The sequence below is a fragment of the Toxotes jaculatrix genome, chromosome 16 (assembly GCF_017976425.1).
Source record: "Toxotes jaculatrix isolate fToxJac2 chromosome 16, fToxJac2.pri, whole genome shotgun sequence".
NCBI classification, from domain to species: Eukaryota; Metazoa; Chordata; class Actinopteri; family Toxotidae; genus Toxotes; species Toxotes jaculatrix.
The window spans coordinates 23444378-23463014 of record NC_054409.1 but is presented as its reverse complement, the minus strand read 5'-3'; the positions used below and the strand labels follow the sequence as shown (position 1 = coordinate 23463014).

The window sequence follows — 18637 nt, the reverse complement described above, 5'->3', positions numbered from 1 at the left end:
AAACCCTCCAGAGCCATAAAACATGAGACCAGCTGAGGGGTTACAATTCTTTAATGGCAAAAATAAATTAGACTTGTCCCCGGTGGTTTTATTTTGTACACAAGGAAGACAAAGCACTACGGAGCCGATAATTACAGAAGCAGAATGATATGGCAAAAATCTCCTACAGGTAACAAACAAAAAATAAAGTTCTTCTTTGATACAGCTGAGATGGACACACAATTTAAAGTGAAAATAAATAGTCACAGAGCCTCATTTAAATCTATTCACAGTCGTGCATTAGAGTCACCACCTCTCCCATATCCAAAGAGAAAACGTTTGAAATTGTGCCTTTGTTACTGGCTTGAAGTGCCATGAATCCTTTATATTGTATAAAATTTGAAAGTCCTGCAGGGCCAATAATTTACTGCTAAGTTTAAATATATTGAAGGTGTTTTTACTTCCATTTAAACCAAGCTACGACCTTTCTCTAACTTTTGTTGCCTAAATAAGGAAGAAAACTTCATTTCTTAAGTGCTTTTCAAAACCTCAGATACAAGGTGCTTCACGGGTGCAGAGAAATTACAATGCCATGAAATACAGAAGACCCTTATCACCTCCCAGACTCTGGTGTAGTTCCTAAATATAGCACTTCAGTCATTCATTCAAAAAACACAAACAAAAAAACACTGCTTCTGAAAATAAGCCAGCGATTACCTTTGTCACCACAATGTAACTTGGGAAAACAATTTAGTGACATATGAACTTAATGTCTAGGAGACGAGGCTGAGTTTAGGTTCTGCCGTGCCTGTAGTTTCTCCTCACTCACAACGCCAGGAACAGCGTCTGTGTCTTAAGTAAGACCAGTGAAACAAACACTGAATGATGGGTAACGGACATCGTAACGGGGACGTTACGTCTGCTCCCTGCGACACGTCCTCCCACCACTCTGTGTTATTTGTGATGTACAGTGGGAAGTGTTGAGGTGAAACAGCTTCTCTCCATATTCCTCAAACTCAAGATTTCTTCTGTTCTCTACAGAAAAGTCCACTTGTAATAAACCCTGTTGGATCCAGCTTCCCCTCTGCTGACAGGACACTGTGAGCCACATACTGAATATGTGTAAAGAGATAATTATTGGTAAAGTTTTTCTGTTTGAAATGAAAAGGTCCATATTTCCTGAACATTGTTAAAATATAACAATCATCTCCTCCTTCGTCTACAGGAATAATCTCAGAAGTTCTTTCTGAGTCACTGATCACTGGTCTTTCAGTCCAATCAGAGCGAGGCACAGACGTGACTATGGTCCCGTGTTTTGGGAAAGGTTGATGCTCCCGGTAGGATGGACCGGGAAGGCAAACGGGTCGACGACGCCGTTCAGGGGAACTTTGGGAACCTGTGGAAGAAAAGAGCAGAGAGGCAGTGATCATCTGATCATCACCCTGATTGTTTCCAACAGTAATCTCATCTTACCTGAGCTTCACTGTTCCAACAGAAGAACGAGGACTGTACTGATGCGTTTTCAGCAGGATATTCTGGTCCAAACGTTCCCATGCCCACATCTGTACAGGCAGCCATGAGCGTGTTGGGGTCGGACATCATACCCTGGTTGATGCCTGCAACTGCCACGTCTGGACGGGGCAGGGTGAAGGGTGGAGAACTTGTAGTCGCCCCTGCAGCATGTGTGTGTCCTCTGGAGCATGTGGGTCCCAGCAGAGGCCTGTGTGGTCTGGTAGGAACAGTAGCAGCGTTTGGTGCATGACCTTTTTCGTACGTGCAGCTGCCAGATAATCGCTGCGTTTGCGGGTGGAACGACTGAGCGGTTGAGCTCACACTGCCTGGTGTGTGCGAGGAATGTGGAAGTGTGTGATGGTGAAAACTTTGCGGCAGCTGCTGCTGCTGCTGCTGTTGCCACACTGAAGGGCCCAGAGGCTGTGGCCCCACAGAAGTCTGCTGTGAACCAGTGTGGTTTAGAGAACGTTGCACACTTTGGTCCATCACCTCAGAGCCAGACTCGTGGCTGCTGTGAATGTTGTCGGTGTGTTTGTGTGCAGATGGAAGCCAAGACTGATGTGTCATGCAGGACTGTGTTGAAATCATCTCATTGCCACAGCTGTGATTGCTGCTACCTGGAGGCCACAAAGAAGAGGTGCGTCCCTGGTGAGCGTTACGACACTGAGTGGGTGTTCGTGTGCCAGTCGTCCGCTGAGAAACAGCTTGAGAAGCAATTTTCAGCCCAGTCGAATTACAAACATCACCAAGAATATTTCCCAACCGAGTCTGTTCTCCACATCCTTTCTGGTTAGATGTCATGACCGTCATTGGCTGCCACTGTGGCTCAGGATTTGAAAACACAGGAACTTGAATGGATAAACCGCTGATCGTCCCAGAAACGTGACACCCAGCCTGATCTGAACCCTGAACCACGTACCCACCTGTTTCTCTCCTCAGAGCCTCCTCCACATATGAGAACACATCATTAGCCAGGGTGTGATTCAGCTCCCTCAGTGTGTCGTCCTTCTCTTTATTCATCCTGACGAGGGTGTTTTCCCAATCCCTCAGCTCTGTGTCCGCCACCTCAAGACCCTCTATCCCTCCATCCCCAATATCTCCCAAAATCTGCTCCAAAGAGGCAATCATGGCCTCTGACGTGGGGTCTGCTGTGAGGGACCTCTTCTGTAAAGTCTGGATCTGACCCGGCACACTGAGCAGAGCGTGGCTGTCCAGAAAGGCTTGTTCCAAGCACGACTGGGGTTGCTCACAATCAGTGTCCTCTGTCTGGGAGAAGACTGGGAGCTGGGGACTGGGCTTCTCTGGCTGGGTGTAAACAGAGTGGTCCTGCCGGCGAAGGGATCCCAGGAGCGAGGCGGGGTCCAGAGGTTTCTCTGTTGTGGGCTCAGCAGTGGCCGGTGCGTCGGGGCCAGGGGGACCAGGTATGGAGAAGATATCCAGAGAAACGTCGTACAGGACGCCCTCACCGGTGGCAAGGTTGAAGGGGAGCTGCTGTCTCCTCTGCCGCAGGTGTTCCTCTCCCTCCTCATTTCTACAGAACAACAGGAGGCAACAAGCAAAGGTTAATACTGCTCCAACAACTGCACTGTGGCTGAGTGTTTAATGTTTCCAGCGGTTTTATCTGACCTGTTTGCTGTTAAACTGCACTTGCTGTTACCATGGTAACCAACAGGCGTTGGCTAAACAAGGCAGTGATGCTTACGTGAGGGCTTTCTGTCGAGAGATGATGAAGTCCGGTTTCCCTCCGGTGAAGACGATCCTGGCAGAGGCCTGAACCCACAACCACTGTCCTGTTTTAGTCAGCAGCCTGAAGATCGTGAAGCCACTGTCTCCGGTTCTAATCACTGAGGACAGAGCAGGTGGACACAAGACTCACATAAGACTGACAAAAATGTAAGTGTGAACACAGCAGTGAGAACAAAGGGCATCTGTCTTATAGAGTAACTCACTCCTGAGGTGGTTGTCAGCGCAGTACATCATGTCAGCAGCGTGGATGAACTGATAACCAGAGCCTGTTGTGACCAGCTCTACCTCTGTATAACCCAAAACCAGCTTCCCTCTGAAGAAGAAGAAAAAAAGATAGGAAAAGTTGGAAAAGCTGGATCGGATCGGGATAATTTCACTTTCAATCTATATCTATCTCTAGTTTTCTTTACTATTTGTCCTTTCACCTGGATAAGCTTCATTTGTGGCTTTGACTGTGACAGTCACACATAACCAGTCAGACGTGAAAAAAAAAACATACGATCCCCGAAACCTACCTGGTGTCGATGCCCACAGGAGCAAAGTCCATTCTGTGTTTGGTCTGGAAGATGAGGGTCTTGGTGCGGATCTCCATGACTGAAGGAGACTGCAGAGGTGTGGCGATGGCGAACAGAGCTAGCTGAGGAGGAGCCGCCGTCCCATCGGCCCCAGCGTTTCCATGTAAATGCAGGTACTTCAGACGCCCGTGGAAGTTCAGAGCCTGCAGTGGAGCAGACACAGTTCCATTAACACATGAAGTTACACAAACACTGGGGGGCCCTGTAGATGTACATTTCTGTGTTCTGATTTTAGCGTTTAGCCCAAAGAACCACTGTGCCTTAGAGCTGTTAGCATGGCTGAGGACTTTTGTTACCAGGAATCCAGAGGTGTTGTCCAGGAGGCAGCGAAGGCGACAGCAGAAGCTTCTCTCCAGGAAAGAGGAGTTCTCTGGAGGGATGTACTGAGGCAGGACGCTCTGAGAACTGCTCAGAGTTTTACCGCTCAGCTGCCCGTCTGCAGAGAAACAATATTTATTTTACACTGGCATGTCCCTACACTGCATTCCACCATATATCAATACATCATATGAAAATGTCTGATTAGAGATGAGACTATTTTCATTTTCGCCACAAAATTTTCATGTTTTATTCGATCAATAAAGTGGAAGCAGGGAACATTTTTATTTTCTGATTGATCAAAATTGTTGCTGATTAATTTTTTTGCAGCTACAGGAGGAAGTGTCCTCTGCAGTCAAACTGCAGTGGACATGTACAATCAGAGATGACATGAGGGACTGCAAGCAGAGACTGATGCGTTTGAAGGTGCATGTTTATTATTGATGAGTTAAATCTTTACCCTGTGCTCTCACGTCTGCGTCCGTCTGGTCGGGGTTGAGGGCGAAGTGGAGCTGACATCTGAAAATCTCTCTGTCGTCCACATGAACGAGATCATACACACTGTGGAGGACGACATCCGACTGACAGAGGAAGGAGTTCATTACAGCGCAGAGAAACAGAGAGAAATTTACACCGTGTTTAGTGTCACGGTTTTACCTGATGGAAGCCCAAGAAGTCCTGGATCGTCTGCGATGCGTAGAAGATCGAGCCGTCGCTCGTCACAACCAACACAAATCCATTCAGGGCCTGTGAACACAACGAGAAGACATGCACACAACTCCTGCTGCTGCCACACTGCTGCACACACGTAATCCCACTGTGTGTTTGTGTTTTTGTACCTGGAGAAGGAGTTCTCCCTCTGAGAAGCTGACTCCATCCAGGGACTCGGACGGTCTGTTTCTGCCGTCTACAGAGACCAGAGGAGCTGACTTAGCATTTTTCTGGAGCGCCGCTGCAGAACACAATAACAACAACAACAACAACAAACAACAAATCAGCATGAAATACTGTATTTGCAGAGATACTGAAAATCTTTCTCTGTAGTTTTATTTTGATCAAACTGGACAGAACATCTTTTTCCTTTTGTGTTAAAGTGATTTTCAAGCTTTAGCAGCATCTTGTGTAATCTAATCTGTGATCGCTGGCGTTCAGTCAGCTGAGCAATACCTCCTTTCCTTTCTTTACAGTAATGACTCCATGGCACGCTAACAAACCTCCCTCGGCACCCCCTCCTCCTCCTCCGTCCTCCACTCTCCCTCCCCTTTTTAAAACAAATCCACTGGACCTGCCTCTCGTCTCTGCCCCGCTAACTCAGGAATTTGCCCTGACATCTCGGTCAAGAGCAGCTTTCTACAAACTCGGACAACCGACTGAAGTAATCCAGAGTTTGTTATTGTTGCATGAGCTGTAACCAAGCTGGTGTGATCCTGTACATCACCATGTCATCAGGCGTTAAGCTCAGAGAAATTAGACACAACGAGCAACATATGAAGAAGTGAAGACAAAAAAAATAAGTTTTACTGAAAGGTTGATTCTGTTTCATAAATCGTTTAAAGTAAATCTGTAACGTGACCTCGTGTTTTCTCTCCTCGCTTCATACCCATCCTGTCCTGGCTCCATTACGCTCCTCAAACCCCGTGTTTAATATCATTTCCAGCCTCTGGAAATGATATTAAAATACTTAATTAAACAGAAGGCATCTGTGCTCAGGCCTCAGAATCTCTGCAGCAGACGCAGATTTATCTTGCAGGAAAATGCAGCTGGAGGCCGAGGTAATGACACCGCTGACCACGCTGCAGCCGCGCTCACCCATCGTTATCGACAAACACAGGAAGCAGACGTGTGTAATCAGCTCGCCAGCCAAAAAAGACACCCCCCCCCCCTCCCTGACTCTGTTGCTATGGTGACAAAGGTTCACCATGGTAACCTCCACACCTGGTGATGGCCGCAGCAGCAGCATCACCTGGGACTCACTCCGAGCAGGAAACAACAGACAGGTCTGTGCACAAAGTTGTGGTCAGTGATGAGTCTGAGTTTGTTGACACTGCTTCACTTTCTGTGTGCACACATGAAGTGGAGGAATATTTCCAGTTTTAAGGACTTGTGATTAATAACCAGTGTGAAGGATTGTCTTATGTTCCTGTGTTTATCAGCATCTGGAGGTGACACATGACGGGTGACTGTAAACCGGGTGCTGTTTCAGAGTCAAACAACAGATCTGTTTCCATCTTACACACTTGAATTATAACAACACGGTGCATCGTACAACAGCCCGTCCCTGTTTTTCTTCTTCAGGTAAAAAATATTCAAAACATCCAAACACACTTTCAGCTTTCAGCTTAAAGAAAAGACACCAATGACAGCGCGAGGACTGTACGAGAGTTGTGTTATTTTTTAAGGTTTCATTGTGAAGAGCATCAACCACTGAGCTTAAAACATCAGTCCCATTATTCAGCCCTGAACAAACATCCTCCGACAATCAGAGGAAACTTTGATTCAGGAGGCCACGCAGATTCCTTCTCTCTAAAAACAAAGAGAACTTTCATCCCCAAAAAATACCTCATCAGCAGGGTTTTTAGGAACTTTAGGCATCAAACCCGCACGAGATCATTTCCCTCAGGAGTCGTAGAAAATGTTACCAACTTTTTTTAAATGAGTCTTTTTAAATGACTCAGTAAATGAATATAATCACAAGTTGCAGCCCTAGTTTGTAGTGAAGATTACATTATATGGAAACTTTAATTTTCCTTCTTTGCTTTTTTCATGGGTGAAGGGTCAAGTTATGTAACACTTTATAATACTGTTATTGGATTAGTGTTTGTTTAATCTTGTTCTGGCCATATTGGCCTCTTACTGATATTTACTTACTGCACTGTACCCCTGCTGTTGCTAAATGCAATTTCCCCACTGAGGGACTAATAAAGGATTTTCTTATCTTACCTTATCTTATAAAACAATACCTGTGCCTGACGACAGCCTGTGTGTGCTGTCGGCTTCACATAAAAGTCAAGAAGAGATAACTTGTTCACCGTACGACAGCAGAACATGCTGATGTAGACCCAGTCTTAATCTGATTGGCCCTCAACCAGCTTTACTTCGTCATTTTCAACCATAACTCCTCTCCGTTATCACAGATTCATTCCTCTGGTGTTATATTATATAACTTCACCTCGCTGTTTTAAACTTTCTTCTTTATTTTTCAGGAAAATCTCTGGTCAGACTTTAACTGGGATGGTTGCAGGTGTGAAAAACAAACACTCAGGTAACGTGAAGCTGCTGTGGGACTGAGAGTGTTGGTTGTTCAAATGTCTCCATTCACAAACACTGAGATCTGCTCATCCTTGACAGGAGCCCTCATGTGTTTTTAATCTGCAGGTGTTTTATTTTCCCCAGGCTGCCCAGACTTTCAGCGTACAACCCAACCTGCCTGTAGACGTCCTCTCTGTACTGACACATCCCGGCAAAGAGACTGGCTGTGTATTTGATCAGAATCAGAATAAGACCCACTGTTCCAGTCTGTCTGTCTCATGTTGCTCTGCCTGGACACCATCTGCCCTGCAGCTCACTCTCCTGTTTCCCTTCCACTGGGGACACAATTCATTATTCACAGTGTCCAGTTTCCTGTGTGACACCCCAAACACTCCGCGCTCAGCCACACACACACACACACACACCCACACCCACACACACACACACACAGTCTCTCACTTTCAGTATTTCACACACGAATAGAAGTTTCATATGACCTTTACTGTGCAACCTTTACCTTTAGTTACCACAACTGTGTGTGTGTGTGTGTGTGTGTGTGTGTGTCTCTGTGAGACGTGAACTGACCGTGGAAGTAACTCTTAACCTTCAGGTATCCCACACTGAGCCGGAGCACCGACAGTTTGTCCAGGCGACCTCTGACCTCCTCGGAGAAAGGCAGCAGGCCGGTGAGACGGTCCAGCTCGACATTCAGACGGTCCCGGTGGCGTTTGGACGGGTTGGTCTTCGCCGGCAGAGGCTTCGCACTAAAAACAACACACAAGACAGGATGATGTGTTCAGTGCCGCTGCCTAACGCAACATGTTTGTTCTGCTTGATAATCTACAGAACAGTTTCAGTGGGCGTTTTGGGTTGAAGGTGCATTTTTCTTTTGTCCTGTAACGAGCTCATAAAGTCCATCTGAGCTCCTGCATGTTTGCATTTAATCATTTCAGTGTTAACAATCTGATAATGTCAGATATAATAACATATAAGTCACAGGGGAAACCGTTGTTGTGACATTTCACTCAGAACCACAAATTTCAACCTCACGCTGCTGCTGGAGGTAAAGTCAGAGAAGTCACCAAAGTTAATAGGATTCATCCTCTGGGGGACATGAACGATCCAGTGGTTGCTGAGATAATTTAATCTGGTTTGAATGCATCTGTCGATCTTACACTGGATCTGTGCCAAACGTTACTACAGATTACCACAGTGTAATTCCTCTGCAACAAGTCAGCACATGCTGCCGTCCTGCGTGTCCTCCGTCCCTCACAAAAACACAAGAGATGGAGGGAAGAGGAGGGAACACAGCAGGATTCACATACTGTCCAAACAACAGTTCAAAACTCAGAGAACTGTGACCCAGACATACATTAAGCTGGATGGGTTTTTTTTTTTATCACTAATGGATCCGTTAAACAGTGTGAGCGAACGGTTTAATTTAAATTTTAAAAAGTCACTGTGGTGACTACGGATCTATACGTTCATAATAATCCAGCAAACAGCTCTGAGCGTCTCGAGCTCTGATAACGTTCCCAATAATTCGAGAACAACGAGCCTCCAGGTGCTGCAGCGCGGTTCAGACTCATTCTGCACAAACCAGCCTCAAATCCACAGGTGTTCAGTCAAGGTCGAGTGAAAATTTGCTTAAAATGCAAAAAGTTTCACATGGATTTAACTCTACATCCCTCGTTTGAATTTCTGTGGAACAATTTTTTTTTTATAAAATGGTTTAAGCTTCTAAATGGTGAATATTTGTCTGTGAACAGATGTTTTATATCTTTGGGTTTTGAACCAGTTTCATCAACAATAAAAAATAATCAACAGCTGCAGCCTTCGTTGTTTTTAGCTGTGAAGCAAATGTGAATAGTTTATGTACGGCTGAGTAAACTTATGATTTATTTCATTACAGCTTTATCTTTATCTCTCTACTTCCTCCACCACTGGTTGGTTTTGATGCCTGTGACACAGACAGAATAATTCATTCACTTTAATGATGCAGCGGGTGATTTTAGTTACTTTACAAACTGCAGCTTAATCTTTATTTATACATCAGAATTGATCTGTTGATTATGTTTTGTATAAATAATATGAACCTGCAAAGAGCCGGAAGCTGTTAATGAATAAATGCATTGTAGTAAAAAGTTCACCGGAGGGTGACTGAGTACATTTATTCTCCACCGCTGACGCCACACAGCCACCATCACCTGCCCGACTCACCTTATCTGCTCCTGACGTCATTACGTGTGCGTTGCTGCAGGTAAGCTGCCTACCTGTCCCCTGCCCGGAAATAAAAAACAAAACAAAACAAAGAAAACCTGCCTGACTCAGGCCTTTGGTGCAAACACGAGATGAATGTTGAAGGATTGAACGTATCAATAGTTATTATTACACAGTGATCATCACTGCGGTGATTGATTGACAGTGACCAGTATTAACCCCCCCTCGCGCAGTTCAGGCTTGTTGTGCTGTTGTTGTTGTTGTTCCACAGATTTCAGAGAAATAAACAAACCACGATTTAAAAGCTGAAAACTGACTTTTTCTGGACGGGCTTCCTCCTCCTCCTCACCGCGTACACTCCGCCGTTCCCCTGCATGGTGGCGCGGAGCTTTCACTCAACTCTGTCTTTAATTTCACTTCAAAGAAGAAAAAAATCAAAGCAGCATGAAAGGTTTCGGGTTTTTAAACCTCCGGATAAGACACAGCCCGACTTTTCTTCTTCTCTTTTCTTTCCTTTCTTTCAGCCTGTAAAGTTTCCAGGTTGTTTTAAGAGTGAAGGCAGCTCAGGAATAATCCAGATGTGTGCAGCAGCATTTCACAGCCGCGCGCTCGGTCGCTCATTGAAAAATTACCAAACTTTGAGAGGGAAGAGCTGCAGGACTCAGACCGGAGCCAGTCCTCCGTCCGGTTCTCCTCCCGCTGCAGCCAATCCGGTCCACGGTAACATCAGGGCCCCTCTGTCTCACCGGTTATTATTGGTGTAAACCTTTGCCTTTGTTTATCTTCCTTGTCCTCAACTGTTAAACACACACACACTGCTCGTGTGAGTCCGTTGTATGTTACTCTGGGACTAAATGTTCACTGAATCGTTTCCTTCCTGCTCGGCTGTGAAGTTTGACGTGAACCTGCCGCAGCTCAGCTCTCAGGTGTGCTTTCCGTCTTTTCCTGCCTCGCGAAAAATGTTGTGTAACCTGTGACTCCATCCAGTGGCAGCGACAGGTATCGCAGGAAAATGATAGACGGTGGTGGAGGAGGAAGACTTCACAAACTTCTACTTCAGCAAACGTCGAAACCACAATGTTAAAAAGCCTTATGATAATGTAAAAGAAAAATATGAAATAAAATCAGAAAATCTGAGCATGTCTCAAAGAAAATGGCCACAGGTACATTCACATCAGCATTTCCATTTTCTGCTCTTCACTTAGACTAAAGTACTTGAGGAAATGTTAAATTCCACCAACAGTTTTTAATGCAGGTTTTTAATCACCAAATATTTCTCACTTATTACAAAAATACATGATTTTTTAAATACACATTCTAGTGTCTAAGTTATTCAAAGACAAAATCACATTCATTGCATAGTAATTATAAAGGCACAGATTATAAAGGAAGAACATTAAACAGGATATACTCTTCCCAACAACACTGTGTTTTCTCTAATTCAAATTAAAATGGTCCAATGCACAGACTCGACCTCTGGTTCACTAATGCAGCTGATTCAGCTACAGATATCAGATCAGAGTTCGTGTGAGTCCGTGATGCCTGATACTGGCTGGCAGAGTCTGTCATACTTACTCAGACCAGCTGATTATTAAGACACAACTGGAATGTGCTCGATGCTCAGACTCAAAACGCCAGAGGTTTAGGTTTTTCCCAGGGGAACTCCGCTCTGCCAAAGTGACCGTAGCAGGCGGTGGCTTGGTAAATTGGCCGCTTCAAACCCAGCTCCCTGTGAAAGACACACGGTCAAGATGACACTGTTATATTTACAGGGAACAAAGACAGATGTAGGGTTTTAATGCTGTGGGTTTTAATGCTGTGCACACACTTCACAATGACTCCAGGCCTCAGGTCAAAGTTCTTCTGTACTATCTGCAGCAGCTCGTCTTCATCCCTGTTCGATGTGCCGTAGTGAAACACTGAGATGGAGAGCGGATGGCTCACGCCGATGGCATAGGAGATCTGAAATGAAGAGACATGACACCGATGCTCTCGGTCGCTGTAGACAGGTTTCAGAGCAACGTTTTCAGGAGATGGCTTTAAACTGTAACGTTCCTCACCTGGACGAGGGCTCTCCTGCACAGTCCGGCTTTGACCAAAGACTTGGCGACCCAGCGTGCAGCATACGCCCCGGACCGGTCCACTTTGGAGTAGTCCTTACCAGAGAAAGCCCCTCCCCCGTGCCCGCCCCATCCTCCATAGGTGTCCACTATGATTTTACGTCCTGTGAGTCCTGCATCCCCCTGGAAACACAGAAACGTCAGATTCATGTCCTGCATGCCCGCACGCAACCCGACGATCAGTGCTATTTATCTTCTCCCCCCTGTGGTTTCTTACCTGTGGGCCTCCCGTGAGGAATTTCCCGCTCGGCAGCAGATGGTAGATGGTCTTGTCGTCCAGGTACTTGGCAGGAATGACGACCTTCACCACTTTCTCCATCAGATTGCGCCTGATCTCCTCCAGGGTGATGGTAGGGCTGTGCTGGACGGAGATGACCACAGTGTGAACACGCAGCGGCTCCATGGCTCCCTTGTTGTCTCTGTACTCCACCGTGACCTGCACAAAAGTTAAGATCAAACTCTCAGCAGTGTGTTTTGTGACTTTATTACACAGAAAATGAGGCAAGAGAGAGACGGGGACCATCAGGCAACAAAGGTCAGAGTCAAATCAGTCAGTGTGTTTACCCCTCATTCATCAATGTGCCCTTCTGTAGGGCTTTAACATCCCCCTGGTCTTATTCTGCACCGGCTCACCTGGGACTTGGAGTCTGGTTGTATCCAGGGACACTCTCCGTTACGTGACAGCTCCTTCATCCTGTAGTTGAGTTTGTGCGCCAGGAGGATGGTTAGGGGCATACACTCGTCCGTCTCATCTGTGGCGTAGCCAAACATCAAACCCTGAAGAGACAAGACAAGAGACAAGCAGCCCAATAAAGACGGAAACCCGGTTTTATGATCAGGTCGTCGTGTCAAAGGTTTCGTTTAAATTCAAATTCCACTCTTTAGCAGAGTGACTGTTCACAAACCGTCCTTACTGAAATGATTCTAAATCATATAAGGTACTGAACCTGGTCCCCTGCTCCGATGTCCTCCTGATCCCTGCCTTCAAACACACAGTCGGATATCTCCACACACTGCGGCTCCAGAGCCACCAGCACGTTGCAGGTCTTATAGTCAAAACCTGCAGATCACAACAGACCCGTTCACTCCGTTTCACAAACAAATTCTTGAGTCGTCGCGTGCGAATGTTAAATCCCAGCGTACTGCACCTTTTGAGGAGTCGTCGTAGCCGATCTTCTGCACAGTATTTCTGACGACTGACTGCAGATCCACTATGGCCTTAGATGTCACTTCTCCAACCAGCAGAATCATCCCCGTCTTCGCCACACATTCTGCAGCACGACGTTATAGTTTCATGAGCCGAGAATCTGACTCTGACTCTCAGTGTTTGTATTATCAAGCATTCATGACGTAATCACAGCTGCTCCACTTTTCATTTTTATTTACGTAGTTTGTGTTTCCCTTGTATTTTCTACATTTTCTGAAACAGTCAAGTCTCGTAAATTTTCTAAAGCAAAGTTTTTTTTATCTGGTGGAAAAAGCGAGCGAGATAACGCTGCTCTGAACTTTGAGCTAAAGGGCAAACACTGATCCAGTCAAAGACAGTTATCTGTTTAATTATTAGTTCTTAAAAGATAACTAATATCAAAAGATAAATCAGTGGTGGTCTCCACAGGAGACGGTTTATTCAAACAGCTCCTAATATTCGCATCAGCAGTAGTGGAAGCAGATTTGTGGGGAATCGGGGTAAAATTTGTGCTACGTTTGGATGGAAACCTGACTAATGAGAGCAATATGGCAACATCAGTATCATGAGACAGAAAACTTACCACAGGCCACTTTAGAGTCAGGGTCCTGACTCAGGTACGCGTCGAGCACAGCATCACTGATCTGATCGCACATTTTATCTGTGAACACCAAGTCAGAGATGTAAAAGAAAAGAAGAGACACGGAGGACATTGTTTCTGAATACAGAGATTATTCAGTGTTGACAGGTTTGTAGCTGCTACTGAGGACAATGAGGTTCTGTCCTGAAGACTTTATCTGTGAATTTGGGGGCTTTTACTCCCCAAGGTCACAAAATGGGATTGTTTTTATTAAGTTCTGTGCACAAGACAAAAAAAAAAATTGGGATTAGACTCTAGAAACCAGAACATACTCACATTTTTTTTTATTACTAATAAATGACAACTCAATTATCACGGCTGATTAATTTTCTGTTGATGGACAGATTAATCGACTAATCGTTGCAGCTCCCTTATTTTTGTTTTGCTACTTTTGCTTAACGATTTCTTAAATACTTATTATAATATAGTTAATATAAGCTCAGCGGAGCTACAGGGGGCGTGTGCATGTCCAGACACGTCCACACGGATTTAACTTGAGTCAAACTCGGGTTAAACGCGGGTTAAACTCGGGTTAAACACGGGTACGGTACCAGAGTGTCCTTCTCCAACAGACTCGGATGTGAAGAGGAAAGTCTTCCCGCTCCGGGCTCCGCTGCTGGGGTTCATGTTCAGCTCGTGGTCGGTGCAGAAAAGTTAACGCAGGCGATGCGGACTCACACCGTGTAAGTGACAGCGTGCACTGATGTTCGCCGACTCTGATTATATGAAGCAATAATTAACCCTGCGAAGGCTGAAGTTCAGCTGAAGCCGCAGCGGGACGTCTGATCCGGGACAGCAGCGAAACAGCTGATGCAGCTTTTCCTCGGGAGTCGTGAGGGACGGAGGTTTTCTAACACCGTGAAGGAGCCGCTTCCTTTGCGGTGGTGTGCCTGTTAGCGCCTGTGTGTGGGCTGCAGGAGGAATGCTGCCCTGCAGACAGCAGCCTCAGGATGTCGCTGTTACAACAACACAAGCGTCTGAACTCTGGTGACACGTTGGCCTCGTACGTTTCATCTTCTTCACCTCTCATTAAAAAAAGAATATATATAGAATATTTAGGAATAACATGGCCACTGACTGTGCAGCCACAGACTGTGCAGCCATGTTGTTTTTGCTCATTTTGCGTCTCTTCCGGGTCGTTTTGCGTCTGTTTGCAGTTGTTTTGCGTCAGTTTGAGGACACTTTGCGGCTCTTTGTAAGGGGTTTGCGTCTCTGGGATGTTTTGCAGGTGAAGATCAGGGGTCCCCTGACCCCCGGGCCCCTGCGTCTGCGTTTGGAAGACTTGTTCAGTCAGACATCAGTGATTATTTTTGCCTCAGGGCCTTTCTGCAGGTTAATTCAGCCACTGGATGATGGGTTTGAATGATGGTAAACAAAGGGAAATAAAACTGTGTGATAAGGTTAGAACCTGATCATTGAATTGTACTTGTGCATTGTGTTCTAATGGTCATATTTGTGTGTTTGGTGTTGTCGTTTAATCTTTCTATGTGAAGGAGCTGTATAAAAGTCAAGCGTCTTGACTGTGCAAAGTCCATGATTACAGTGATTACTTACATAAGGCTCAGGCAGCATGGCACAGTTCCATACTGCACCCTCACACTGCACACACACACATACAGTTTGTCTTTATTATTTCATGTAGTGTATTTTATGGTTCAGGCTGATTTATATATGCTTACACACACAGTGCTGCTCCTCCCACTGTTCAGCTGTAATGACTCATGTCCAGGTCCTGAGCTCAGTGAAGCTGTGGAGCTGTTTTAACCTCTTTAAACTCATTACAGGATGAATGTATGGATGTGTGATTTATGTATAATTGATGCATGAATGAAATAATGAATTATTTACTGACTTCTGTTTACACCACTACACTGGCTACAGTTATTCGTCTTCATCCCCACCCTGCTCTCTACTTCCTCATGTAATACAAACACACACACGTTGGCAGTGCCCAGAATATGTGAGAAAATAAGCCTGCAGCCATGCTAGCAGATCTGTGAGGCTGCACTTAAACACATCAGTGCTTTGACCTGAATCCTAATGTAAACATGCTCACACTGACGATGCTAACACGCTGATGTTTAGCAGGATTCTGTGTTTACCATGTTCCACCCTCTTTGGTCAGCATGTTGATATTTGCTAATAGACACATAGATACTGCTCGGCCTGATGGGAGTGTCAAGTCAAAGTATAGGACACATTGAAAGTTTGACTTTTTTTTAAACTAATTTTTGAATTTGTTCAAAATGGTAAAACATGTTAGTGGTCAAAAGTAAGTAAGTAAGTATACATTTAGTCAGGCTCTATATGTACTACACCACCCATACAAATCTAGTAATATTCCTTAGCACTGGTCACATACTTTTACTTAAATAACCTTTAACTAAATGACTCGAAGCTGGTGGGTGGTGTGACATATTTCTGACATACTGTTCATCTGCATAACATTATATGTTATCTAGTAACATTTTTGAAAAGATGAAGCTGCTGTTACATAATAATAATTAAAAAAAGCCCTGAAAGCTGAAGCTCAGCTGAGCTCGAGTCTCGTTTTAAAACAGCTTGAGCGAAGCCTGTTTGCAGGCGTAAACCGTGTCGCTCTGGCTGCCAACAAACTGCTGAAGTAACAAACTGCACTACGCAGAATGAGGAAATGAAATTTAGCAACTTCACCTCTTTATTGCTTTGCAAATATCCCTGTGTTGAAAACACTGAGCCCTTTGCTCAGACATATCAGACCAACGCTGGCCTGTGTCCGCCGCTCTGACAGATCATGGTATGTAAATCACATAGAACTGGGACTAACAGAAAAGTTTTAGCTGGTTAAAATGCACTTTGCTCAAATAACTGAACCTGCAGTCTAGTGTGAGTGACATCTTTGTTTTTGTGTGACGATTACATGGCACATGGTTTGTGACAGGCTGGAAATGAAAGTAGAGCATGTTCATGATCTGAGTGAGTCTAGTTCTTTGTGGAGATGATGACTGTGTCCGGTTAAGCCAATGAGACTTTGATTGAGGCAATAGGTAGTTAATGTGTAACCGAGAAGAGGTGCAACCTTCAGCAGACATTTGTTCAGCCCCTGCTGTGTGACTCATACAGTCACAAGAAGCACAGATCTCTGTTTGTTCGTTACACTAACAGGACTTTGTTGGTTGTGACTGAGAAACAGAGCTGCTATGGTAAGTGTTGTACTTTTTTAATACTGAGGTTTAGTTCCCAGCTTAAATATTGTCCTTTTCAGTCCGACTGAAGCTGTTTTTCATCGTGATATCGTCTGAAACGATTCTCTGTGGGTTTGTTTGACATCTTGTGTTAACCTGCTTTACTTTGTAACTACGTGTGTTTGAGGTTTTCATGTGACAATCACACAGGCCTCGGTAAACTGACTCACAACTGATAGCGCTGTTTCCTGTTCACTCCGTTGCAGGAAGTGAGGTTTGGTCATTAGATACTGTGATCGCAGGGGTTGTTGCTCCTATGTTTGGCTGTCACGCTGTCACTGGAGTTTGAAGGGCAGTACAGTTTTGGAGATTGTGACTGACGAAACTCTAACAGACCAAATTTTTCCCCCCCATTCACAGGCTGACACAAACCCACAGTCAGCGGCCTCTGGCCCTGGCTCTACTCAGCTCGACCATGTCCAGGGTCAGGTCAACGAGGTTAAAGTTATTCTGAAAGACAACATCAACAAAGTGCTGGAGAGGGGGGAGAGATTAGATGATCTGATCGGGAAGACTGACGACCTGCAGGCATCTGTAAGTATCTGACTGTGATGGTGGTGGGGGCAGCGAGTCTTCATATGTCTTTATGTCAGGAAAACGTGTGTTTTCCAGGTTACAGTGGAGGAATTTAAATACTTGATTATTTCAATGCTCTTCTACTTTATACTTCTATGTCACTAGAGGGTAATATTGTACTTCTTACTCCACCATATTAACAGCTACAGTGAGTAATTACTTTTCAGATTCAGATTTTACTTAACGAAGCACATGATAAAACTGTAAAATACAAAGCATTGTTAGAGATTAAATCAGTGTTAATTCAAAGGATCAAAAAATTTCCTCCGCTGCTGTTTGGATCAAACACAGTGTCCAGCTCAGGTTGACGAGCACACAGTTAATTTTTGGGCTTTTAATCTGAGTGGGATTTTTAAGGCAGGACTTTTACTTGTGATGAAGTATTTTTACATCATTATTCTTGGTACTTTAACATAAACACGTACTCCACTGATTTAACAGACAGATGTGTAAAATCAGTGGAGTTCACCTTTAAGTTCAGTAAAAAATCTGAGTGCTTCATCGTCCAGTGTTTTATTAGGTTTCTTTTACTTTTCTCTTCAGGCTGACTCGTTCCAAAGAACATCCAAACAGGTCGCCCGGAAATACTGGTGGAAAAACATTAAAATGATGATTATAATTGGAATCATTTTGGCGATCATCATCATCCTCATCATCCTCTTTGCAACAAAAGTCATATAAATCCTGTCTTTACCAGCTCGGGACTGAAAGCAGTGATAAAGCTCACTTCACAGACAACTTTTATTGAGCATTTTATCATTTAATTGATCACGAGTGATCGTTTCAGCTCAAACAAAGAGATCAACCTGTGTATGTAAATTCAAAGGGTAATTTTTTTTTTATCATTTGAAACCTTATTGATTTCTTTTCTCTGCGACATCTTATGATGTGAAGATAAAATTCAGAGCAGCAGAGTTTAAATTGTTGTAACGTTGGCTGAAACACTTCCTTTAACACTCCAAGTCATTAACGTGACGTTTTTATTAACATTTCAAACAGGATCACAAATTCAAATAAGTGTTTTATTATTTTTATTTGTCACATTTCTTTTTGTCCAATATAATGTATATATATACTGTATGTTTATGACTGTCAAACTCCGTAATAACATATGTATTATATGACTATGATAAAGAGGAGAAACTGTAACAACGCAGTCTGTATCTTTGCTAACACAGTACTTGTATATACGTGTGATCTGTTCCAACCAATCTAACATTTCAGTTGTGGAATAAATCAAGCAATTCACAAAGAGCATTTGAGAACATTAAATACAAAAAAAAAACAAAAAC

At 44.3% G+C, this 18637-nt stretch overlaps 3 protein-coding genes across 4 annotated transcripts; 1 reads left to right on the top strand and 2 right to left on the bottom strand.

Annotated features, from left to right (window-relative positions):
* Positions 1–33: 33 nt before the first annotated feature.
* On the bottom strand, positions 34–10531 carry LOC121195301 (aryl hydrocarbon receptor-like). The gene is made up of 11 exons (XM_041058689.1): positions 9917–10531; positions 7965–8143; positions 4970–5082; positions 4788–4877; positions 4591–4711; positions 4109–4248; positions 3753–3955; positions 3441–3550; positions 3194–3335; positions 1453–3022; positions 34–1375 (listed from the first exon to the last, which is right to left on the bottom strand). The coding sequence occupies exons 1-11, from the start codon at positions 9973–9975 to the stop codon at positions 1280–1282; spliced, it is 2823 nt and encodes a 940-aa protein (XP_040914623.1). The 5' UTR covers positions 9976–10531; the 3' UTR covers positions 34–1279.
* A 649-nt stretch (positions 10532–11180) lies between these two features.
* Positions 11181–14446, bottom strand: mat2al (methionine adenosyltransferase II, alpha-like). Its single transcript, XM_041059259.1, has 9 exons — positions 14097–14446; positions 13489–13566; positions 12868–12990; positions 12667–12779; positions 12353–12496; positions 11937–12155; positions 11660–11842; positions 11428–11561; positions 11181–11328 (listed from the first exon to the last, which is right to left on the bottom strand). Exons 1-9 carry the CDS (start codon positions 14170–14172, stop codon positions 11226–11228), a joined length of 1173 nt encoding a protein of 390 aa, XP_040915193.1. The 5' UTR covers positions 14173–14446; the 3' UTR covers positions 11181–11225.
* Positions 14447–16185: 1739 nt separating this feature from the next.
* Positions 16186–18494, top strand: si:ch73-234b20.5 (uncharacterized protein LOC449923 homolog). 2 transcript variants are annotated; one of them, XM_041058513.1, is made up of 3 exons: positions 16186–16321; positions 17130–17303; positions 17889–18494. In XM_041058513.1, the coding sequence occupies exons 1-3, from the start codon at positions 16319–16321 to the stop codon at positions 18024–18026; spliced, it is 315 nt and encodes a 104-aa protein (XP_040914447.1). In that variant the 5' UTR covers positions 16186–16318; the 3' UTR covers positions 18027–18494. The 2 variants fall into 2 exon arrangements, with proteins under 2 accessions (XP_040914447.1, XP_040914446.1); XM_041058512.1 differs by lacking the exon at positions 16186–16321 and adding an exon at positions 16507–16727.
* Positions 18495–18637: the final 143 nt, after the last annotated feature.